We start from the raw sequence: 26,361 nt of genomic DNA, 5'->3' as shown, positions 1-26,361 counted from the left end.
AACTTCCAATAATTAATTTAACGGCGAAATTCACAGTAAAATATTAAAACGAGAAATCATCATTTATTGTTGACATTTCAGCGAAGTCATCCGATAACAGTTTTTTGTATAGTTCTGGCTAATCTTTTCTGATTGGTCGACACTCTAGCGCATGAATTATATTAATACGCTGTTGCTAAGGACCTTAGAAACTAGCGATAATTTTCCTTCTCACTCTACACGAGTGATATGAAAATTATCACAAAAAAACTTCAAAGGAAAAATACAGATAATAGCGATAAAACTTTTTAAACCATTTTCAATTTGAAATCTTTCCTTTATACATTTTTAATTTTCAACCAATGAGAAGTGATGCTTTTTTCATTGACAAATTTCTTCAATCCCGTACGGGACAGAATGTCCGATTCTCAAGTAATTCACACACAATTAAATAAGTTACAATGAAAGCGTCTTGGGTTGCACCTGCGAGACTATAATAAAAAAAATCGAATCGGAGTCCCAAACACCCTGTTCATAACTAGAATGGTCACCCTGGGTGACTGGGGAATAGAAATATGGTCACTTGGTCTTCTCTCGACCGGCAGTAAAACTCTTGCCGAAGTGGGGCGTCCGTTTGGCTGTGCGGGATGTATCAAGTCACGTCGGGTCAGAATGGGGACGTTAAATCAGATGTCTCGTTTAAAGAGAGTGCCTCGCTCTTTGCACATTAAGAAACCTTGCAACAACTCTTTTATGGGTCCGTAGGTGGCCTGTTGCAAGGCAAAATTTCTGTCCATATTCAATGTACCCTCATTTTCAAAATTTCCCCGACAATCATCCCAGATGGCCTCTCTTGTAATAAGACCTATACCTATTGTATTTATTGTGAACTTATTCTCGTCCTGAACATGCATGAAATATTTGCCACTGGACGTTAAGCAACCAACAATCAATCATCACTAGGATGGACATGTTTGCGGTTAACAAAACTATGCTCATCTTCTGATGGAGATTTGATAAATGAGTTCTTTCAACGGCGTCTAGTAACCTAAGTGACATTAAACTCAAGTTACCTTTACATGCTGATAAAACTCAACAACTGCACTATAGTATTTTATTTAGGCCATATGCAACAGTTTCTCTTACTGTGATAGCCAGGACACTTGTTTATAATTATACTTTGTTTGAAGCAAATATAGCACCTTGTTATAAGATATATTGGTGGTGAACCTTTGGTCCAGTAGAAAAATAGTGTAAATTTGATCACGTTATAAAAGTAAATAAGATAATAATCATTTCATTTCTTTATAACTCTTTGATTCACTTATTTTTTTGGGAGTTCTATCGGTCACAATATCAAACGAAAAGACTTTGAAAGAAGATCAACAGATAATCTTGTATAGCAAATACAGCACCAATAATTTGGTTTAGCCTGCAACATACACAGTATCAAGGTTTAAATCATAATTATTAGACAGTCAGAATTTTAATTTATTCCTGTTTCTCCATGATATATACAAAATTATATCTTAAAGTGTCGTATTTACTTACGTCTAAAATTTATAAAATTTATAAAATTTTCCATTACAAGAGAAAGGAAATCACCAAGTACTGGTAAATAATGTTTGTTTATTCATTATAATGGAAGGGAACTTATATTTTAAGTACATTACTTTTTCCCAGTTAACCACTGATTGTCTCCTCTTGTACATGAAATAATTGAAGTTCCGATACAAGTTCATCATGCCATGGTATTTGAATTTTGTTAATAATCTGTAAAACATATCTAAAAAAGTACTAATGGATATGCCCTCAATTAAAAAAGCCTTTAACAAATTGATATAATTTACACAATAATGTGTATCCATTAACACAGTTCAGTCTTTAATATCTTCTGCAATGGAATATTGGTCCCGGGTAGGAGTGGTACCACGGAGACGACATGATCCATAGTACTTATTACGCCTCTGTATTTGTCTGTGAATATAGAACAGATGGTGGGTTTTTGTCATAGAATTGGCGTTTTTTTTAAACCTAGAAAACCAGAGAAAAGTCGGATCTGCTTTAATGGTAATGTAGCTTTCTGGGATTGTTGATGGATCATACGTAACTTTACACCGGGCATCCTTGTGATATGGGAGATGTAACTGGTCAACAATCTTTTGAATGGTCTTGCATAGCTTGTTCAGAGGAGCGGGAAATGGCAGGTTTTCTTTAGCTGCTTTGATGCAATCAAGGTGGCACATATTGTCATATGCTAAGTAGTAAAGATCCCATTTTTGCGTCTTCGGATAACCAAATGATAGTGCATTTCTAACATATTTAAATTCATACTTTTTATTGAATTGCGCAACGAAAATGAGTCATGTTTACCCACTATGTTTAAGCACTTCAAGTTTGAGTCACGGATTCCTATTACATTCACCGAATGGTAATTCTTTCTATTAACGTATAATTGTTCATCAACAGCTCGGCTTTTGATACGCACACGAGTACCACTTATAGCACCAATCATTTTTGGAAAAGGTAATAAAATCTTTGCTTTATAACATGACGAGATGCGTGATCTTTGGGCATCGAATTGTATTGATTGCAAACATTCTTTTAACATTGTGTTACGCACGTGTAATATACGAAACACTTGCTCTTGAAATATGATGGACATCTGCATTAACTGGTTGAAAGGCTCGGTCGTTTAACACCTCAAGGCTACCGTTATATGCATTTCGTGAGACCTTTTAGTCAACCTAGCGAGCTCATATTGAAACATTCAACAACATACAAAATACAAATTTCTGTCCCTATCCAATATACCCTCTTTTTCCGGTGGCAGTCCAAATTTCTCCGACCATCATCCCAGATGGCCTCTTTTGTATCAACCTACCTATTGTATTTATTGTGAACTTGTTCTCGTCCTGAATATGCATGAAATATTTGCCACTGGACGTTAAGCAACCAACAATCAATCAATCAATCAATGTGTAGAAAGTATATTTACGAACGTTAACAATAAACCAATATTTTAATGGATTGTCTCTGTCCCTAAACACCCTGTTTCGTCTAATGTTATTTTCTCGTCGTTTGACGTGAACATACACAGCGGCCAAATTTGTTGCTTTTATTGAAAATTAGGACATTGTTACTTTTAGAAATATCCTAAGACCATCATAAGAAGTACACCTATGTATACCGGGTATGTAAGGACAAAATTTACGACATAACTCAACTGAGGGGTGTGTTCACGTTTCTCCAACATTTTATATTTATTGTATCAATGATCATTAGCATCATACAAACAACAGAATCATTTTATTAATAGAATAAAAACACTTATATGTCCCTTCTGTTGCTACTTGGCTCTGGTTTGCTCGTGTCTTTTTAAAGGTTTTCATCGCGATGCAGACCCCCAACGGTGACTGGGGTATATAGATATATGGTCACTTGGTCTGCTCCTGACCGGCAGTAAAACGCTTGCCGAAGTGGGCGTCCGTTTGGTTGTGCGGTATGTATCAAGTTCGCAGTCACGTCCGGCCAGAAGGAGGGAGTAAAATCCGATGCCACGCTCTTTGCATGTTAAGAACACTTGCAACAACTCTTTGAGGGGTCCGTAGGTGGTCTGTTGCAAGGCAAAATTTTTGTCCCTATCCAATATACCCTCATTTTCCAGTGGCAGTCCAAATTTCACCGACCATTCTCCCAGATGACCTCTATTGTGATAAGACCTACCTATTGTATTTATTGTGAACGTGTTCTCGTCCTGAATATGCATGAAATATTTGCCACTGGAAGTTAAGCAACCAACAATCAATCAATCAACGTGATGCAGATGTTTGGATGCGTATGGTTGACGTGCTTCTTGGGTTTGCTGTGCCAACCCTCTAAATGGTTGTTGGTATGTGATCCTTCGTTGCTGAAGTTATTCTAGTGTTGTTGGTTGCTTCCTTCCTCCTAGTGATCTGTGACATAGTCGGCGAAAGCGGTTTTCCCCTTCGATCTCCTCTACGTCTGTTAATACTGTAAAACAAATGTTTCTCGTAGTACGGAGACATCATCTGAATTAAAAACCCTTGCAACAACTCTTTGAGGGGTCCGTAGGTGGCCTGTTGCAAGGCCAAACTTCTGTCCTTATCCAATATACCCTCTTTTTCCGGTGGCAGTCCAAATTTCTCCGACCATCATCCCAGATGGCCTCTATTGTATCAACCTACCTATTGTATTTATTGTGAACTTCTTCTCGTCCTGAATATGCATGAAATATTTGCCACTAGACGTTAAGCAACCAACAATCAATCAATCATCTGAATTGACTTCCATATAATCTAAGCTGTGTAACTTGGTCCTGTCCTCCTCGTAAATTGTTAGTACATGTGTGGTTTCTTTCATTTAGCGTTATCTCATTATATTCAGTACTGTCTCAACTTTTATTTCAAGTTGAAAGTATTTGCTGGGTGAGAATGGCGGTTCGATTTTTTTGGTGACGGTGTCGAAATGCGTGTTAAATGTAGATGTACATAACGGTACTCTATTGGCTAATTGTGGACCTTTTCAAACATCATAATCATATTTTAACATGTGTTTGGTTGCCATTGCTATACAAAAAATTACGTTTTGTAAATTAAGTTGGTTTGGGATGTAATGATATAACGCCTCATATTTCATATGAATAATAACTTGCTGAAAACACTTGCGCAACTCGTATTGTCCAGCTTTATTAAGGTGAAGCCCACCATCTTTAAAGGCTAATAATAACCTAACTGGAATGCCTTTAAAAAAATCTTTTAAAAGACCTAATGTAACTTAAATTACTCTTAGAGCAAATCTTGCTAAATTCTAAATTAACACTCTTACACTTATTCCATCATGTACATGTATATGAAAAATTAACAGGCTTTGGCAGAAAAGAAGAAATAAAAATCTTAATACTGTATGAATAAGATTCGAGTGTAACAATTACCCGGTAGTTCCTTATAATCAGCAATAATTTTAACTATCATTAGCACCTAAGTGACATTTCTGCATTTTAAAGATGTTGGTCGCTAGGTCCCGCTGTTGCTACCAGGCTCTGGTTGTCTTCTGTCTTCTGTGGGATTTAAATCCGGATGTAGATTTCCATTGCGCATGGTTGACGTGCTCCTTGAGTTTGCTGTACCATCCCTCTAAATGGTTGTAGTTGTGTGGTCCTTCGTTGCTGAAAAGGTTCTAGTGTTGGCGGTTGTTTCCTTCTACCCAGTACTCTGTGACATAGTCGGCGAAAACAGTTCTGTCGATGGCTATCTCTTCTACGTCTTCATTGGAAAAAAATGCAAACCCATTCCATGGATATCGCCTTTCACCAGTGTTTATATATGTGATCATTTTATAGGCTTTCCAACTGAAAAGAAGAAAAAGAATTAAACAATAGTGTGACATTAGCCCTATACATGTCTTTGAATAAAAGTTCTTTAGAATATTCCTTTTCTAATTGAAAAAATGCAAGAGTGTGTAGAATATATAAAACCCATACATTTGACTTATAAATGAAATATAAGATTTTCCTAAGACGTTTCATTTGTATCTAATGGAATTAAGATGTGGTCTAAGTGCCAATTAGACATTTCTCCGTCCAAGTCACAAGGTGTAAAAAGTAAACAATTAAAGGTCAAAGCACGACCTTGCAAGAGGGAGCCTTAGCTCAAGCAGCATAACTAAACATGTCACATTACTTACCATTAAATTTCTTGTGTTGTTGTTCCGTCCATACCATTAAATTTCTGGTTTTATTGTTCCGTTTAGAATTCTTGAAGTTATTTCAGGTTGTTTTCATTAAATTAGGGGCATCACAGATAAAGTATAGATTTATTTCGTCTCTAGTTCTTTGATTGTAAAGTGGCATTTATCTTGGTTTTGTCCATAAATCCTGTAGAATTTCATGTTAGGAGAAGCACTGTTGCACATCAGAGCTCTTACAATTAAACAAAGATCTTTCTAATATGCAAATTAATGCCGTACCAAATAATCCAAAATAATTGATTACTATTGAATCCTTTGCAGGGGTAATGTGCAACGACACACTAGATTAGAAAATATGCCTCATATCATTATTGACATGATATGCATTGCAATGCCGGTCACTGATGTTTTTAATTCAGTTATGCAAAAGGTATTTTTACAAAGTCTTTATTTTTTTCTAAATTTTCTTTAAGTTCTTTCTTTCCTAGACGCATGATATACTTAAGGGAACTTTGTATAGACATTGCTGTGATAGCTGCTGTATCATCAGCATAAGTGTCATCAATTTCTTCGGCAGATGGAATTTCTGCCACCCTCCTCTTTCTATATTCACATTCAGTCTCTGTGGATTTTCTCTTCCTCTTTACAACATGTCCAGCTTCCTCGGATAGTATTGAAGTCCTCTTACTGTCATAGGAGTTTTGGGCGTTGACGCCATAGGATTGTGGCAGCATCTTTGGCCTTGTTATACTTTTAATTGGACCAGATGATATATCTTTTAGAAAATGTGTAGCCCATTGTTCTGGAGCATTTGCTTCTTTCTCCCTTTGATTTCTTGTTACTTCATTTTTCTTGATATTTTCTTTGTAAGAAGAGTCTGTGATTGGCTTAAAATGTCTAGTTAAGGCACATATGTTGGCCTGGTCTAGTTGTTCTGTTGACCAGTTCATGAAATAATTGTTGGTGTGTCTGGTTACAATGATGTGTACTCTATCTAACGCAGATATCTGCTTAGGAAAGTCTGCAAACAGGAGTGTAGCTGACACCCCTTACTATAGTGTGTGATAACATTTTTTGAGGGAAATCGATGTTTGCACTGTGTGACGATACCACTTTAATCAATATGAATCAAATTTGCAGTGTTTTAAGAAATAATTATATTTTAAATTCACGTACTATTTGTGAACTATTGAATGTTTGACCAGGACGATTTTTTTTTGTATTTAGTCAATAATTGTGTTAACTTTTGTATGTTTCACAACTTTTGAACGTATTTAGCACAACTTTTTGGAATTTTGGATCCTCACTGCTCTTCAACTTTGTATTTATTTGGCTTATTAACTATTTTGATCTGAGCGTCACTGATGAGTCTTATGTAGACGAAACGCGCGTCTGGCGTATAAAATTATAATCCTGGTACTTTGGATAACTATCAGTACATGTATATTTAACCCTAATTTGTCTCCTTGAGAAATATAAAACATATTAAAAATAATTTCCTCCTAAAGTCTTTTATTGGTATAAAATTAAAACCTTTTTGCTTCTCACTAGACATCACTCCAGTCCCGTCATGTTTAATTTATTATATATGTGGATGAAAAATAAAAGTCCCCTCACCATTAACATGACAGCATCTGCTTTTACAGCCTCTAAGGCTGTGATTATTTTTTTACAGAAAGGTGTTCACCATGAACTTGCACTGCACTATACTAATAGTAGAATAGAATGATATGATACAAATAAATAAAAATTATAGATACATGCAACCGTAATATTAATATTTAATATATAACAACAAACCAGTATATTCTCTGGGACTATTATTATAGAAGTATAATAGTCCAAGGCATACTGATGTTCATCCGATGTTCAGTACTTCAGTACTTTGATTTTCATATGAATTTACTCAGTATAGAGCACTTAATAAGTTGTCTTAATGATGTTTATAACTTTTGATAGTTATTTTGTAAAAAACAAAATACGATAGCGTCCCTCATATGAATATTTAAACATCAAACTTTTCATTTTTTGCAATAGATCTTCATGATGCTAATGATCCTCTAAATTATTTGGTTGACATTGATATTAATAATTAAAACTTTTTTTAGAAGTCCCGTGTCCAGTCCCGACTTTTGTGTGGACAGTTAAAATTGATCACTGATACATGGTTTAACGATGAACACATACATGTATATATATGCGTCCTTATATAATAAAATTAAATTATAATTATATCTTAAAAGACAATCATTTTATATATAAGTGTACCATAAGGCATCTTTAATCATACATGTATTTACATAATAATTACGAACGGAAGATAAATTTTAAACATAGCCGTGCAACTTAGCATAATGAATATGACCTTTTGTCCTATATATGAACATTCGATATAACGATCCCCAAGGGTGACTGGGGTATAGAAATATGGTCACTTGGTCTTCTCCCGACCGGCAGTAAAACGCTTGCCGAAGTGGGGCGTCCGTTTGGCTGTGCGGGATGTATCAAGTTCGCAGTCACGTCCGGTCAGAAGGGGGACGTTAAATCCGATGTCTCGTGTAAGCAGAGTGCCACGTTCTTTGCACGTTAAGAACCCTTGCAACAACTCTTTGAGGGGTCCGTAGGTGGCCTGTTGCAAGGCAAAATTTCTGTCCCTATCCAATATACCCTTCTTTTCCGGTGGCAGTCCAAATTTCCCCGACCATCATCCCAGATGGCCTCTATTGTACAACCTACCAATTGTATTTATTGTGAATTTGTTCTCGTCCTGAATATGCATGAAATATTTGCCACTGGACGTTAAGCAACCAACAATCAATCAACAATCAATCGATATAACGAGATCATTAAAATTTGTCAAAGTTTACAAGTTAAGTGACAAAATGCATATACACATGTACCTCACTTCAATGCTCAAGATTCAATGCAGATTAACAGTTTTAAATGATTAGGTACTATATACTGAGGAAAGAATTTGCTACTGCAATTTTATCAAATCTAACTCTGTTGAATTAAATTTCATAAAAAAAATTAAAAAAATTGCCAGTATAAACCTTCATTACCTGCTAGGTGAAATATAATAATCTCATGCAGGTACTGGTTTAGTAATAAACGTTTGGGAGATAAGTTTTGGACATAGCCGGACATCTAAGCATCAAGGATAATTATTTACTTGAACCTCTGTCCTAATATGTCCTAATGAACATTCTATATAACGATATCACTGATTTTGGTCAAAGTTTACAAGTACTTATACAAGTTAAATGATAACGCTCAAATACAGGTGTGACTAAATTAAACGTAATGTAATGTCACTACGGATCAACAATTAATTTGAAATGATAGAGTATTGTAGTTTTAGATAGAGGTACTACTGAAATAAGAACAATACAATAAGTACTTCAAATATAATTTTAAAATGCAACAATATTGATCTAAATTTAAGACGATTTTTGCAATTTTCAGTGTTAACCGCTGTGCAGAATGTCTGGGGAAATTCTCATAAGAAAACAAATTCGTGAATGAATTTAGAGCAAACTGTAATTACTATGCTGTATCATAATGCTAATATATAACATAATGTATCTGATCTTATGTCTATTCTTGCGTTCAATTGTTTAAAAAATACCCATATGAAGGAGGGGGTAGGTAATGTGGTCACTTTAAACCAATCAAAACCATGTCTTAGTAGAGCTTCCGCTTGCTTCCCGGGATGTATAAATAGGGAACCACGACCAATAACAATGGGAACGTTAAAAAGGATGCACTTTGTGTAGAGTAAAAAAAACCAATGCATCAATCTAAAATTTCTAGTACCAATCTTTGAGGGATCCGTAGTTGACCTGTTGCAAGTTATTACCTCTGTGACTACAATGCATATATATTATGTATCAAATTTGAAGTAACATCATTCTATTTTAATTAAAGTTGTTGAATTATTTTGCAAAAAATTGCCTTTATTTCAACTAAATGTATAACACAGAGAACACCTCTTACAGCGGAAAATCACATTTCAAGCCCAGGTTATCTTTTTGTATCTTACGATTGTGTGTAATATTTGTTTTTCACGAAAGGTCGTTATACTTGGTCCAGACATAAAAATATAGGTCGTAGTATCTTTCATAGCTTTTCAAGTTGTCTATCATATATGAGCATACATGTATATCAACGACAAAAGGGATAATGATTGATCATCTAAAAGTATTTTTCATTTTAAATATTGAGCCTACAATTTAAAGTGAAAATTCCTCAACATGAAATTTGATGATATTTTGTCGGATGTTGGTGACTTTGGATGGTACCAGAAGCGGAATTACATTCTTTTGCTTATAGGTTGGATTTTAACAGCACCGTTCATGGTTCTTTCTGTGTTCGTTCTAGCAATGCCAGAACACAGGTAACAATATAATTGTTTAAGACATGTGTACACATTATCATGCATATTACAATTATACGTAAAAATCGCTAATTGTGCGCATTCATTTTTCGTTGTTCCGTTTCAAATCAGTCCACACCTGACTAGTTTTGTAGACCTAATAGCTATTTCAGACTGTTGCTTTTCTCTACAACGGTACGGGTAATCTGCCTCTGACCTCTTTCTATATAATAGGTGTCATGTAAACACTTAGAAGTGCATGACATCGTCTCAGCTGTTTAGCGTTCTGCTACGCTCGCCTATATCTTATCATCTAAAGAATTAAGCTCACCTTCCATGACTGTTGTATATTGATCACTTTTTTTAATCTGTTTTTCTGGGTTTTTTTTCTTTTTGCAATTCTTTAAGGTGCACCACCATTATATATTCCCTGACTCTTGCAAAACATAGAGTTGATCAGTCTTGCGTTATGTTTTCTAACAATCGAAGCTCTATGTATGTATATCAATGCAACTTTTTAACATTGCTTAGCTTATTCACTCGTATAGCAATTCGCAATTTATATATGTATTCCCTATTGGCTTGAGGGATTTTCTTGAACACTTAATATATATTTTTTTCAGAAAAAATTATGAAAAATAAATAATTCAAATAAAATTGAGAATGGAACTGGGGAATGTGTCAAAGAGACAACAACCCGACAATAGAAAAAACAACAGCAGAAGGTCACCAACAGGTCTTCAATGTAGCGAGAAATTCCCGCACCCGGAGGCGTCCTTTAGCTGGCCCCTACACAAATATGTACTAGTTCAGTGATACTGAACGCCATACTAATTTCCAAATTGTACACAAGAATCTAAAATTAAAATAATACAAGACTAACAAAGGCCACAGGCTCCTGACTTGGAACAGGCGCAAAAAGGCGGCAGGGTTAACATGTTAATGAGATAACAACCCTACCCCTATACCTCTAGCCAATTTAGAAAAGTAAACGCACATTAAAATTCAGTTCAGGAGAAGTCCGAGTCTGATGTCAGAAGATAAAACAAAAGAAAATAAATAAAATGACAATAATACCTAAATAACAACAGACTTCTAGCAGTTAACTGACATGCCAGCTCCAGACTGCAATTAAACTGATCGAAAGATTATGATTTCATCATATGAATATCAGGCACAATCCTTCCCGTTAAGGGGTTTAGTGTCATACCATCATAAAATATATGAGAAGAACATAACCCGCGTCTTGCCAACAACTGTTTTTTTTTAATAAATGTGTTTAGTTCCTATCAAAAGACCCTATGATTGAATCAATATTAACGCCAAAATATGCAATCTTTAATCTTGAGCTATTTTAGTCTATTAAAAGGTTTTGTTAGTTTCTGAGGTGAATACTGACATTTTTGTGCTCTATAAAAAATATTTCCATAAAATATTGGATGTGAAATACCTGAACGCGTATAAGTATACATGTGTTCAAAAATTAAAGTATACGATATTTTATTTTAAATGATTGACATGAATAAATAGGATGTTTCTGTCATATAAAATTACTTCAAGTCACAGCAAGCTAGTATCTTGATACTGTACCGAGTGTTTACATATTATCTGAAAAGATAAATAATCTTAGTATAATAACCCTACTTAAAAACATTCATAAAATGTGTCATGTGTCGATATCTCACAATACCAAATTTCATACTCAGTACATTCAGCGTCAAGAATTCTATTCTTTGGATATAATTATACTTGGTGACAGTGATAGAGGCTCTTAACTTCAAATTGGCAGTCAATCGTGTTTTTATTTGCTACAGTTAACACAATCAGATTTATATAATCAATTAACCAAAACAATGAAATGCAAAACCGTTTTATACTTTTTCTTATTAATCACAGAGTGTTTTTTCTCTCTCTGAAATCCTTTACAGATGCAAATTACCTGGCTACGACAACGATACATATGCAATACAAGGCGGTACCCACCAGCGATTGGTTGACGAGTATATCCCACTTTCATCCGACAGTGAACAATTGTATGACCAGTGTCACGTGTACCAAATAGACCAATACATTACTGTGTTTGACAATCATAGTCATCCAGTAAACTCCAGTATTTTAAAATGTTCCGAATGGGTGTACAGTAGTGAGCTGTTCGATTATACATTTGTTATGAAGGTAAAACTATACATGTACATAAGTAAGTATAAATAAGAACATGTGGTATCATTGCCATTGAGACAACTCCCCACAAGAGTCCAAATGACACAGAAATCAACAGCTATAGGTGACCGTACGCTCTTCCAAAATGCATATAGCCCAATCCTCATAGTAAGCTATAATAGGCCCCGAAATGACAAATGAAAAACAATTCAAACAAAAACAATAACGGCCTAACTTTTGTCCACCATGCATTGAACGAAAACAAATACACAAACGATAACCACTGCATTACAGGCTCCTGACTATGGACATGCACATCCATACCGAATGTGGCGGGGTTACTGAAATTTGTAAGTTGATCCCAAATGTCAGTATTTTTGAATGGGTTCATGTAAATGGCCTGTTTGCGTAAACCTTTATTTTGAAAAGAAAAGAAGCTGTGGCATTATTAGTCATGAGACTACCCTATAGATTAACATCTTCTAAGACTACATACTATTAGTCAGACACTGACAAAAAGACATCCCCTGATCATCATGGGAGACGCCACTAGGCGAATTGTTGCGTTTTTTTATGTGAACGTGGTGAAATCATACGTTTTGCCCCTAGTTAGGTCACATCAACGACCAAGAAATTTGTATTTTAAGTTACCTCTATGCAGGTGCCTTGCAAAAGAGAGATGATTGGTCGGCCTAGAGTCAGAATAATGATTCCAGGTAGGGTGACAGTCTTCTAGTAGACTCGTACCTTGTGAACTAGCAGGTTTGAAATCCGACAAATAGTCTCGTTCTAATGAATAGCAGGGTTCATAATTTTACCATATTCACATGTACCCGTCATGAAAATACATTAAACATGCCATTGGACGTTAAAAAGACATATATCATAATGCACGTGCATCACTATTAATAGAACTTGTGTATTGATTAAAAACAAATCAACTAAGATAAAAGTAATAAAATTAACGGTACTAATTTTCTTGCACCAGATGCGCATTTCGACAATACATGTCTCTTCAGTGATGCTCGTGGCCAAAATATTTGAAATCCAAAGCTTATATAAAATATGAAGAGCTATAATACAAAAGGTCCAAAAAGTATAGCTAAATCCTTAAAATGCTTAATATATTTTCTCTTAGATTGAATTTTGCATTTTATATTTTTTTGATGTGTGTTTCTTTTAGGAAAATTTGGTATGTGACAACAAATACAAAATTTCCTTATCAAAGACTATATTCTTTGGTGGAGTACTAGTGGGATCGTTTATGTTCGGAATTATTTCTGATACGTAAGTAAAAAAATATTTAAAAACCGAAGTGGGGCGTCCGTTTGGCTGTACGGGATGTATCAAGTTCGCAGTCACGTCCGGTCAGAAGGTGGATTTTAAATCCGATGCCTCGTGTAAAGAGAGTGCCACGCCATTTGCTAGTTAAGAACCATTACAACCACTCTTTGATAGGTCCGTAGGAGGCCTGTTGCAAGGCAAAAATTATCCAATATACCCTCATTTTCCAGTGGCAGTCGAAATTTCCTCGACCATCATCCTAGATGGCCTCTTTTATGACAAGACCTACCTATTGTATTTATTGTGAACTTGTTCTCGTCCTGAATATGCATGAAATATTGCCACTGGACGAAAAGCAACCAAAAATCAAGCAATCAACCATTAACAATATTAAAAGACTTGAATGTTCAACCCTAACGTAAATGGAAAGAGGTTCTCTTAATATACAGTGTGTATTTTATCCACATGTTTAAAGTTAGAACCAAATATTTTATAGAATACAAATATATGATTAGGTAATTGAATGGTGCTACGACAGAGCTAAAAAGTAAGTACTTTGTTGAACCCTTTCTAAAAATAAGATACATGGAGAAGGGGTATGAGTGCCAATGACACAACTCTCCATTCAAGTCAAATTTGTAAAAAAAAACAAAAAAAAAACATTATAGGTTAAAAGTCTAGTGTTCAAAACGGAGCCTCACACCGAACAGTAAGAAGCAACAAGGACCCATTAAATGAACAGTGTGAAATAAAACCATTCAAACGAACAAAAAACAACGGTATAATCTATATAAAAAACGAGAAACACTTGTGAATCAATAAACGACAACTACTTCACACCAGGTTTCTTATGTCTTAAGACCTTACTTTTTGTCAACAATGTTTTCTAATTCTGGCCTTTGTATTGTTTAGTATAGGGAGAAGAAAGACGTTGCTGATAGCCACCGTGTTCTTATTTGCCTCCGGTTTAACGCTAGCCTGGTCCCAGAGCTACACAATGTTTGTCATCTTAAGATTCTGTACTGGCTTTTGTAATGTCGGAATGTTTATCACAATATACGTTATTGGTAAGGATCTGGTATTAAAGTAAATGAATTATATAGATATAGGAAGATATGGTATGAGTGCCAATGAGATAACTTGCCATCAAAGTCACAACTTATAAAAGTAAACCAAAATAGGTCAGAGTACGGTCTTCAACATGGAGCATTGGCTCATACCGAACACCCAGCTATACAGGGACCAAAATAGACTGTGTAAAATCATTCAAGAGGAAAAACTAACGGTCTAATCTTTTTTTTAAAACGAAAAATACTTATGAACCATATCAACAAACGACAACTACTGAACATCAGATATCTGACTTAGGACACGTGCGCTCAGAACCTTCCTTATAAATTCATAGACAATAACTGTTTAGTGTCTTTGAATATCAGCTGTATTTGTACAAGGCTAGGAAACACGGTGTATGCGAGCTTTTAGCGAGCTACTACACCTGTTTCGAGCCGAATACAAATACAGCTGATATCTAAAGACACTAAACAGTTATTGTCTTTATCCTGCAATTAATTCTGTAAATTGTTTGTGTTTTGAAAAACACAAAAACTTGCATTTCGATTTGTAATCCCTTGAGGCCCGCGTAGTAATATCAAAATCACACATTACGCTGAAGATGGATTCGCAAAAAAAGAATCTCGAATGGTCAATAATAATACATCGCTCAAGGTGAATAAATATCTATTTTAACATAGCAACTAATTTCAACAGTAAAAATTAAAATCAAAACATTGTCCAGTTTGAAACAGAAGTGTACGAGCTGTCCTACGCTTCAGATTTGACTTTCACTAAACATGCATGCTGAAATTGACATGGCTGATTTTGTAACACAATCATACACATTCAAGTTTTGAAATCGACAATTGTCATCGTCATTGGAATGCAAGTGGAATACACATTCTGAGGTCACACAGGTTCAAACAATACTCAGTCCGGCAGTGGGCGGAGCTTAGAAGCGATATCTGTATAGTATATAGATACAGCATAGCGATATCTGTAGGGCTGTATCTGTATAGTAGGACACCCAATTGCAGGATAAATGACAATATTGTTGACTATAAAAAGAATTGAAATAAAAAAAATAACATCACATTTGTAATTTATTATTAAATCTTATTTGGAATGTGTTGAATGGTAATGAGCTATAAAGAGATATTTTCTTATGAATAAAACTATTGTAACTAGCTATATCGTGTTGTATTGTGCATGGATAAAAGACAATAGAATAAAATCAAAAGCAGCAGGACAGGTATACTATGACCAAACACAAAAACAAGTCATTACACAGTTTACATAAAGTCATAACAGTTTGACTTGTGTGTTATCCATCATCTTAGCATGTGTATATTTTCCTCAGCTATGGAATGGGTTGGTCCATCTAAACGTATGTTGGTTGGACTAGTAATACATCTTGTTGGACCAACAGGTGAACTCTACATGCTGGCAGTTGCCTATTTTGTAAGGACTTGGAATTGGATTATAATCGCCATGGTGGTTCCCATTGGACTCTTTACAGTTTTATGGTGGTACGTTTTTGAAACAATTAAACAGTTTTAAGCTTTTATTTCCATCTCACTGATATATTTACCGTACCACATAAAGATGTATCAAATGGCCATCATGGGTGGCTGGGAAATATAAATATGGTTACTACAGGTCTTCTTCCCACATGCATAAAAACCATCGCCGAAAAATAGCATCCGTTTGGCTGTACGGGATATACACGTACAGTCTTAATTGAAACGATTTGAGTGGTCTATATGCAAGGCAGTATTTTTGTCTGCCTCAATCCAATTAACCCTCCGTTTACCAGTGACAGTCTAATTGTCTCCGACATAAATCCTAAGACAGTTTTTGTCACTGGACCTACTTATTGTTTTCATTATTAAATTGTTTTCAGCTTTAACATGCATCAGATATTTGATACTGGACGTTACGCAAACACCGATCAATCTATGGGTACTAAATATTATTTCTTTATCAGCATTATGCAGGCGCACTCGATATACTATTACAAAAAAGTCATGTATTTATACTTGGAAGTGGTATGATTGCATGTGGAGCATGATCTGCTTACCCTTCCGGAGCACCTGAGATCACCCCTAGTTTTTGGTGGGGTTCGTGTTGTTTATTCTTTAGTTTTTTTATGTTGTGTCATGTGTACTATTGTTTTTCTGTTTGTCTTTTTCATTTTTAGCCATGACGTTGTCAGTTTGTTTTAGATTTACGAGTTTGACTGTCCCTTTGGTATCTTTCGTCCCTCTTTTGCAACTTTATAATAAACAACTACCCATCGGAGTTCGAATGACGTGTATGTAAGCATTACGTCACTGTTCAGCCTTCGAAACGTGGGATATCCCACACCGCAGAATCAGCAATTCAATATGTACACTTTGTGTAGCTATATTTTCTTTAGTTTTTCATTTCTTTAGTTTTTCATGTTAATTTTTTTTTTTTTTTTTTTTTTAGTCGTTTTTATATTGCATTAACTTTGTTAGACTATCCTTTTGGTATTTCTTCCATCTTTTTTATGGATTTATATGACAAACTCTTTTCTTTTTAAGGTTCATCCCCGAGTCTCCGAGATGGCTTTGTGGAAAAGGAAAACTAAAAGAGGCGAAGAATTTACTTCGGTGTGCTGCAAAAGTCAACAAAACAACCTTCTCTGAGAAAATGGTTGATAACTTGTCCATTGAAAAGAAAGAAGCTGGAAAAGTCTGGTTGTTGTTTACAGATAGAACCCTAGGATGTCGTACTCTTGTTATTTTCTACAACTGGTAACACAAGTATACATAAGGTCCGAGACCACAATTGTCGTCCCTAGTGTTGACAGTGGGTTTCTTGCCATTAATTTTAATACCCCTTCCAAATTTATTTCTCCATGTTTAATGCCTCAAATTGCAAGTAGAGGGGTCAAATTACACTGTGAACAAAAATTTTGGTCCAGAATTTTAAAGAAAAGTAGTGATTTGGTCCAGCTGCAAAAGGTTTAAAATTAGCACTTCGGAAGCTGTCAAAAGATTTTTTAAGACGCCCTAAACATAAAAATTGTTCATATTTTGAGTTCGAGTCGATAAAGTTTTCTATAATTTTCATATAATTTGTCTAAAAAGTAGTACAACACACTGTAAAAGTTTCTTTGAGAAAACGCAGGTGGGATTTTTTTATGTTCTAAAAGAAATGCACTACGAAATAATTGTGGTCTTGGACCATAACTACACTTTTTCTAAGTTTTATGATTTTTTTTACGCATTTAGACCTGCATTCGAATAAGGAAAAAGTAAATATGTGTAGCATTCATACTTCTTGACATATGATCTAGTAAAATATGTATAAAATGTACATAACATGCAACGTAAATCATGCCACACAAGAATTTTATTGAAACTTAACATGTTTCTGCAATGGACATCCCATTCTTTGCCGTATGTCTTAAAATAATGTTTGTGTACAGTAGTGAACTCATATTTGTTTTGTAATAGTAAGGCATATATTATTGCTTGCATTGCATAACTTGACCACTTGACCTTACAATTGTCTCATGAACCCATATCTTTCCATTTTCCTTTCATTCACTATATCTTGTTCTAGATAATTTCGGTTAATTCTATTAGGATGATCGCTAGTATGGTGCTTTATGGACTTGCACCAAACACCGGTATGTTGTATGGGGATTATTACACTAACTCATTTGTTTATTCTATAAGGATGGTCGCTAGTATGGTGTTCTACGGACTTACATTGAACACCGGTATGCTGTATGGGGATTATTATATTAACTACATGTTGGTAGTTTTGGTGGAATATCCGGGACATATACTGACCTTATTGATGGTCGATAGATACGGACGGAGGAAGAGCCACTTTATTTATATGCTTGTTGGAGGAGTGTCGTGTCTCAGTACGATATTTACTGTTACTTTTGGCGGGAAAGGTAGATATTCATATTTTATACACGTCATGCTTTTAATATATGCACGTATGTTTCTGCTTGTTAATATGTTTTCAAATAATCTATCGTGCTTATATAGATATAAGAAGATGTGATATGAGTGCCAATGAGACAACCCTTCATCCAAGTCACAATGTAAAAAGTAAACCACAATACGAAGCCTTGGCTCACACCTTAAAGATTTGACTAGTCTTTTGTTTTAATTTACATATATATTAAAAACTGATCCCACGGATTGAAGTTGGTATATTCATTGACTATTTGTCCAGTGCAGACCACATTCCGTGCCATTTATCCCGATCGACCAATTTAGCAAAACCTATAATTTATGTGTTACTGCCCAAAATATGTGATATTTTAAAATGTGCCACTGGACGTTAAGTAATCAATCTATCATTAAACTAAATCTCTGCATAACAAACATATGAAAATTAATAAAATTACGGACAAATCATTCCCTTTTCTAATAATATGACATCTATTTTTATGCCCCACCTACGATAGTAGGGGGGGCATTATGTTTTCTGGTCTGTGCGTCCGTTCGTCCGTCCGTCCGTCTGTCCCGCTTCAGGTTAAAGTTTTTGGTCAAGGTAGTTTTTGATGAAGTTGAAGTCCAATCGACTTCAAACTTGGTACACATAATCCCTATGATATGATCTTTCTAATTTTAATGCCAACTTAGAGATTTTACCCTAATTTCACGGTCCACTGAACATAGAAATTGAAAGTGCGAGTGGGGCATTCGTGTACTGAGGACACATTCTTGTTATTTACAGATCTGCAGTATTTAACTACAGCACTAGCAATGTTGGGAAAACTGTTTGCCACTGCCGCCTTCGCAACGATCTATATTATATCGGCGGAGTTGTTTCCGACAGCTATACGTAATGCGGGCATGGGATCTAGTTCATTGTGGGCTCGTGTAGGCGGAATGATTTCACCATTCATAGCTGACACTGTAGGTTTAACCAGTAATGTTTTGTAATTGATATATAATCGTTATAAGTAACTGATATATTTTTTTTAAATGCAAATTTTATTCAATAATTATCTGATCTTGTATGGTATATGGTCCCGTGAAAACCTTTAACATATGAAATCATTTGTAAACGAGACTATATCATTGAATTCATAATTTATTAAGTGTGAAACTTAGTTTTCAATAATTTTTTGTTTTATTTTTATTATAATAATATGCTACATAAGTTTTTCAATTTATTAACAAATGGAAGTGTTATTGTTAGAAAACGTATAGCAGATGCGTAGAGTAGTTAGACAGATGTGAGTTATCTGTTATAACTTTTCTGTGATTCAAATTTATAGGCAGATCTAATTGGTGGGACTTCCGGTAAAGCTATCCCATTGGTTATTTTTGGTGCCGCTTCCTTGGTAGCGGCGGGTTTGACGCTAACTCTGCCTGAAACCTTAAACAGACAATTACCAGAAACAATAGAGGATGGTAAAAATTTCACAAAGTAAGTATAAGTATCAATTGATTTACAAGAATTAAAAATTAAAACAGATTTCATTTGTTTAGGAGTGGAATGAAGTCGCTAAAATGATCATCAAATTATTATCAGCTGGATTTCTCATACTCGATGGTGTAATCTATGCAGAGGAAGAATAGTTTATGATTCACTGGAAAACGTACATCCCCTAATAGGCGAGTGACATTCAGACCTAAAAAATATTTTTAATGCACCTATCTAACACACAGCTATATTATATATCATTCGAAAGGAAAAAATGTGTAGATTCCATTTTCCCGGTCGTAAAAATGAAATACGGTGCAATTCTTTTTAAATTGGGGTCAAAGGTCATACATATAAAAATGAAAGAAAAATAATTTTGCAGTATTGTTGTTTTATTTGAAGCAGCTGGTGATATAGCTAATTCAAATGTTACATTATAGCGTTCCTGATGAATGTAAATCCAGAAAAGCGCTTCGGACGCAAGAAATTAATAACGTGTTGTTTTCAATATTTTACATCACTGGGTCGATACCTCTGCTGGTGGACTATCAGTCCCCGAGGGTATTATCAGCTCGGTAGTCAGTATTTCGGTACTGACATGATTTAACAAACTTTACTAAAATTGTCCGTTTATAAATTTATAAATTATTAAGAAACTAAGGTTTCAACTCCCTCAGGCAAAGTTGGCTTTAGATGAATTTGGCTATTTATTTTAGGTATTTTTTTGACATACAGCTCTTCAACGGTTTCGGTACTTGTACATCTTCGGATTTCAAATGTTTGGCTTTGAGCGTTCCTAATGAAGGTAAATCCAGAAAAGCGCTTCGGACGCAAGAAATTAATAACGTGTTGTTTTCAATATATTATACGATACTATGATAACGTCTCTATGATTCTTATGTGCATATCGTTCATGGTTTGGCAATAATAGACGTCATTTTGACGTTTTCACTAGATGCTATAGGTAAAACGGTACTTTCTACGAAAAAGAAGTATAATAACAAGTATTTGACCTTCGATGTGTTAATATTTTCTATAATTGATGGTGTGCCATGCAAAATAAAATAAAAAATATGATGAAATATTTGAGTTGGACGAGAAAAAGGGAGAGAAAACAACGCAATAAAGAGAGTAAAAGTAGACGTCTTTGTCACACCAATAGTGACAATAGTCTCTTGTTTGTTAAAAGCCTACAAACCGTGTCAAGATCGGAAATCACTATCTTACATGTTTAATACAACCACAAGCAAAGTTTAAAAGGATATATGCCTAATAATGATTCACATTTTAAGTCTGTCCGTCAGTCAGTCCCTACTTGTGTCTGGCCCGTGTCGAATTAAATCAGGTAACTTAAACATGTATACAGATATACACTTGATCCAAAAACCAATGATTTAAGATATAAAATAAAATTGAGAATGGAAATGGGGAATGTGCCAAAGAGACAACAATCCGACCAAATAAAAAAACAACAGCAGAAGGTCACCAACAGGTCTTCAATGTAGCGAGAAATTCCCGAACCCCGGAGGCGTCCTTCAGCTGGCCCCTCAACAAATATATATACTAGTTCAGTGATAATGAACGCCATACTTATTTCCAAATTGTACACAAGAAACTAAAATTAAAAAAATACAAGACTAACAAAGGCCAGAGGCTCCTGATTTGGGACAGGCGCAAAAATGCGGCGGGGTTAAACATGTTTGTGAGATATCAACCACCCCCCTATACCTCTAACCAATGTAGAAAAGTAAACGCATAACAATACGCACATTAAAATTCAGTTCAAGAGAAGTCCGAGTCTGATGTCAGAAGATGTAACCAAAGAAAATAAACAAAATGACAATAATACATACATAACAACAGACTACTAGCAGTTAACTGACATGCCAGCTCCAGACTTCAATTAAACTGACTAAAAGATTATGATTTCATCATATGAACATCAGGCACAATCCTTCCCGTTAGGGGTTTAGTATCATACCATCATAACATATATGAGAAAAACATAACCCGTGTCATGCCAACAACTGTTTTTAGAATAAATGTGTTTAGTTCCGATGCAAAGAACTTATCAAATGCATTGCCTTGAACTATAGAACTGATGTTAAACACACTTAGTTCAGATATGTATTATGGGATGGCTCGTGGTTCTTCATAAATTAAATCAGTTTATTTTAGCAGTGGCATTGACATTTGAGCCGTCAAGTTTTCAAACATTGTTTGATTCGTTCTTGTCTGGTTTGTGTCCGGTTCATATATTTTGAACCTTTGAACCAGGGTTTTCCCAACTAAGTATGCATATACATCATATAATAGGGGATGGTCATAAACTAAAATCAGGTCACTATGATATGGATCCAATCATAATGGAGTCCTGTCCGCGACATATATAGCTGCAAAACTAAGGTTTTTACATTGTCAAGGGCCTTTTATAGCCGACTTTGCGGTATGGGTTTTGCTCATTGTTGAAGGCCATACGGTGACCTACAGTTTTTAATGTCTGTGTCATTTTGGTCTCTTATGGACAGCTGTTTCATTGGCAATCATACCACATCTTCTTTTTTTATATTTACCAAACTTCAGATACCTAAGTCGGTTTTACAAAAAAAACTGAAGACAAGATTTATCGCAAGTAAACTGAACTATTCGTGACTTGCGATCAGCTTAAGTCGTTAGATTTGTTGTGAAACTGACCCCAGATGCAAAATTAGAATGCGGTGATTTACAAACTAAACTTAGGTCCCACGGTGACCCTTGTTTTGACACTTGGGATTTTATACTTTACAAACACTTTAATTTCATAACGTGATTTTTTTATTGCGACTGCATTTATTTTCACTCACGTTTGTGCAGTCAAAAGTTTTGCAGTTATAAATGCAAGCATTAATGTCTTACCAGTATTCAAAACTTAGTTATTATATATAGTTTGCTATCAACTAATATGAATTTGCAGGATATAGTTCGGCAAAACCTATATATATATTTTTTTGTCATTCTGGAGGATTTTCTGTGAATAATCCATTTCTTCAAAAGAAACGAAATAAATCTATTTTTTTACAAATAATGCAATTTTCTATTTTGTGATTTATAACAATATAAGACAGTCGAAATTCATATTTTAAAACTGAGCCTGTGAAGCTTTTGCCTTTCTGGAACAATTTTTGATACTTCACTGTTACTGACATAATTCTGTGTAACAGATGTTTACAATGATTTCAGTACATGTACCAGTACAAGTTCCCTAATGCATATGTTTTTCCTTCACAAGAACAAATTTATTAAATCCTGAAGAAATTATGACGTATTAAGACCACTTTTGTCATCCGTAATCACACTTTGGTATACCTACTGCCGTGTTAGTTTGTTACGACGCCCTGTCTTTGTTTGCCAGCTAGAACATGTAGTTTGAATGATGATGCACTTGTTGGTAGGCGTGACACGATGGCAATCTTTTTTGAAGTCTGATATTATGTAGCTTGCTCAAATCGTCTTGATTAGACTTATACATACGTATTTTTGGTTTCAGACACTTCAGAGTTTTCTTTCAGCACCGATCTACATGTCAATATGAATTTTGTTTAAATTGTGATAGACCCACTATCTATTGATGATTTCGAAAGCGTTAAAAAAGAGTTTTCTTAGAAACACAGATAGATGATGAGCTATATAACTTGTAAGAGCATGAACTGCTGGTAAAGGTACATATATTTAATAAAAGAAACTATACATGCACAATAAACATGGTGCATCGCCAACTATAATTCACACTGGTTATAGAACTCGTAAACAGCACACAATTGTTCCATGTCTACAATACAACGAAGTGTCTGATCATCGTCGACCATCTGACATTACTCCTTTTAAATTGTTAATCCGTATTTAGAATTTAGAATAAGAAGTCTGATGATATCATATTATAAGCCCAGTACCTTTGATAAGTATGATTAAAAGGACACTATGATCTCTGTTTACCAGAGACTAAATGCTTTGAAGTAAACAATTATAGCTTATCGTATGGCCTAAAACAAGAAGCAATAGCCAACACCGTATAAGCTATAAAGGTTTTAAATTAATTTTAAATAGATATTAGTACCCAAAAGCTTGATTCATGCTCAAAACTACAAACAAAAGCAAAAATCATAAAAAGCAACTAACGACAACCATAATGAATAACAAATCAATTTGAAAGTAAAACTTCGAAGAATATTCAAAAACACGTAATCCTATTTACAATACAGCTTGAGTAATATATACCCCCTGAGGTAGAACTTTTTTTTTCAAATATCTACGAAGAATTCAAAATTGTCCACTGAATGAATAGATATCCCCATATATTAAAGTATTTATAGCATGTCAACATACAGGTTCTTGACGTGGCCCTAGCACATACGCTATGCTTCCTCTAAAATGTGCATTGATCCAATTGAGAAAGCAGTATTTTTCAATAGTTATTCATAATCCTTTTGTAAGTGCAAATTGACTAAGAGAAGTAAGATATTGGTTTTCGGCCAAGAAAAAAAGGTTGACATTTCAGCTTATATGGTCCTTTTAATTAATTTTTTTATACTTTGCGTAAAATTAGTACCAAAGAAATTGCCTTCGTGATTATTCATACTCTTTTTCGAAGCGTTTAGGTCCATTAACTTGATTTTTTTACGACCGACCAAAAAAGGAAGTTCGGATATTATACTATAACATATAAAAAATTCAGCCGTGTGTTAGGTGGGTGCATTAAAGTCACTAACTAAGCGTCTTTTCTGGAAATGTCACTCGCCTATTAAACTATTGTTTGCCTTTAAACTTTACTTTGCATCAATATAACAAAACCTTCCGCAAACTCAGAGAAGTTGTGAATTTGGGTGGTATCGCGTTTTCTGTTCTAGAGTTTCTAGTATGCTCCTTTGCAAATAGAAAAAAAAAATGCAGAATTTTCGTTTCCATTAAAAAAGTTTAGTTTGCCTTCACTAAATGTTATCGTCACAATGCTTATTACTACAAAACGCTGATCAAGTTTGGATTTGGGAATGTCACTTTTACCGTGCTTGAGTTAGTACCCATTATAACGTGTACTGCATAATCTGTGCCGAATGCCATTCTCTATGTTTATACCCTCGCTTTAAAAAGGGGGTATACTGTTTTACCTCTGTCTGTCCTTCAGTCAGTCCGTCAGTCAGTCAGTTTCATGGTTTATCTAAGTCAGCTATACCGTGTGATGCGTTTTCAGATTGATCACTCGACAACTTCCTGTTTACCGAACACTTGCATATTTTTACACTATTAATATTATCAACTTGGGGGTATCATCAGTGAGCAGTAGCTCGCAGTTTCACTTGTTATGGATGGAGGGGTAGTATACGATTTCGTTTGTGTTTTACGTTACGTATCTTCCTACATTATTAAGGTGGTACCCAAAACTTTCACTAAAATTAATTTGGCTCGTTTCATTTTCATAAAATTTTGTCAACGTATTTACTTTGACCTTTTTACAAAAATATTAAAATATAAAGCATTTTGTCAGAAAAATTACACTGGTTATATAGCAATTTGACAAACACCAATTTTGATCATTGAGAAGCTTAATATTCCTTTTACAACACAAAGTAATTAAAACGTTTAGCTGACTTTACAGAGTTATTTCCCTGTAGTGTTAGGTACCTTATTAATGGTATTTATTGATTATATACTGTCACCTCAAAAATCATGATAAACCATATTTTTATTTCAGAAAAGCATATAAAGAGAAAGAAAAAGCACATGAACTTATTATAAAGGAACCGTCAATTTCAATGATAACAAAATTATAATTATTGATCATAGGATATTTAACCTCTTTCAAATGTGAATAGAAAACTTCTGAAAAATGTCAAAAGAAGATTAGCAGCATTTACCAGTTATATTTGTTGAATGAATTATTGATGCTTTAAAAGTTAGTACTAGCATAGTGTACTAGTATTCAAGACAACGACTTAGAGACTGCAATACAATAACACAGAAACGGTAGTTCGTTGCTAATTTCAAGTATATGAAATAAAACACTTTCATTTCTTGGTGCACTTAACTTCTATCTTTTACTAACTACTATCATCAACTCGACAAAAGCGGAAAAGAGGGGGGAATAGTGACCATAACCAATTAATGTCTACTTGTTTTATCTTATTTATGTAATAATACCTGTTTGTGGTAATATCATCATTCGTTGGTCGATATTTTACTCTAAAACTCTTGAAACATGGTAGACCGTATATGTGTATAAACAGTCAATAATAGTCAATTGCTGACCAGTGAAATTATAAGACCAAGTCTATTTCGCCCCACCTTCTCTGTTCATCGTTTTTCTTTTTCTTTTTGGCCATTGTTTTTCTCGACCATGATTT

The 26,361-nt window shown here is 34.7% G+C and overlaps 1 protein-coding gene across 1 annotated transcript; it reads left to right on the top strand.

Moving 5' to 3' along the window:
• Positions 1-9,834: 9,834 nt before the first annotated feature.
• LOC134719659 (organic cation transporter protein-like) lies at positions 9,835-25,958 on the top strand. Its single transcript, XM_063582634.1, has 10 exons — positions 9,835-10,084; positions 11,992-12,238; positions 13,407-13,510; positions 14,420-14,574; positions 15,921-16,089; positions 17,128-17,340; positions 18,271-18,497; positions 19,292-19,473; positions 19,839-19,990; positions 25,713-25,958. Exons 1-10 carry the CDS (start codon positions 9,942-9,944, stop codon positions 25,789-25,791), a joined length of 1,671 nt encoding a protein of 556 aa, XP_063438704.1. The 5' UTR covers positions 9,835-9,941; the 3' UTR covers positions 25,792-25,958.
• The last annotated feature ends 403 nt before the right edge of the window (positions 25,959-26,361 follow it).

This window comes from Mytilus trossulus, chromosome 5, assembly GCF_036588685.1.
Source record: "Mytilus trossulus isolate FHL-02 chromosome 5, PNRI_Mtr1.1.1.hap1, whole genome shotgun sequence".
In the NCBI taxonomy this organism is placed as follows: domain Eukaryota; kingdom Metazoa; phylum Mollusca; class Bivalvia; order Mytilida; family Mytilidae; genus Mytilus; species Mytilus trossulus.
The sequence above is the reverse complement of the archived record's forward strand: the minus strand, read 5'-3'. Positions and strand labels throughout refer to the sequence as shown.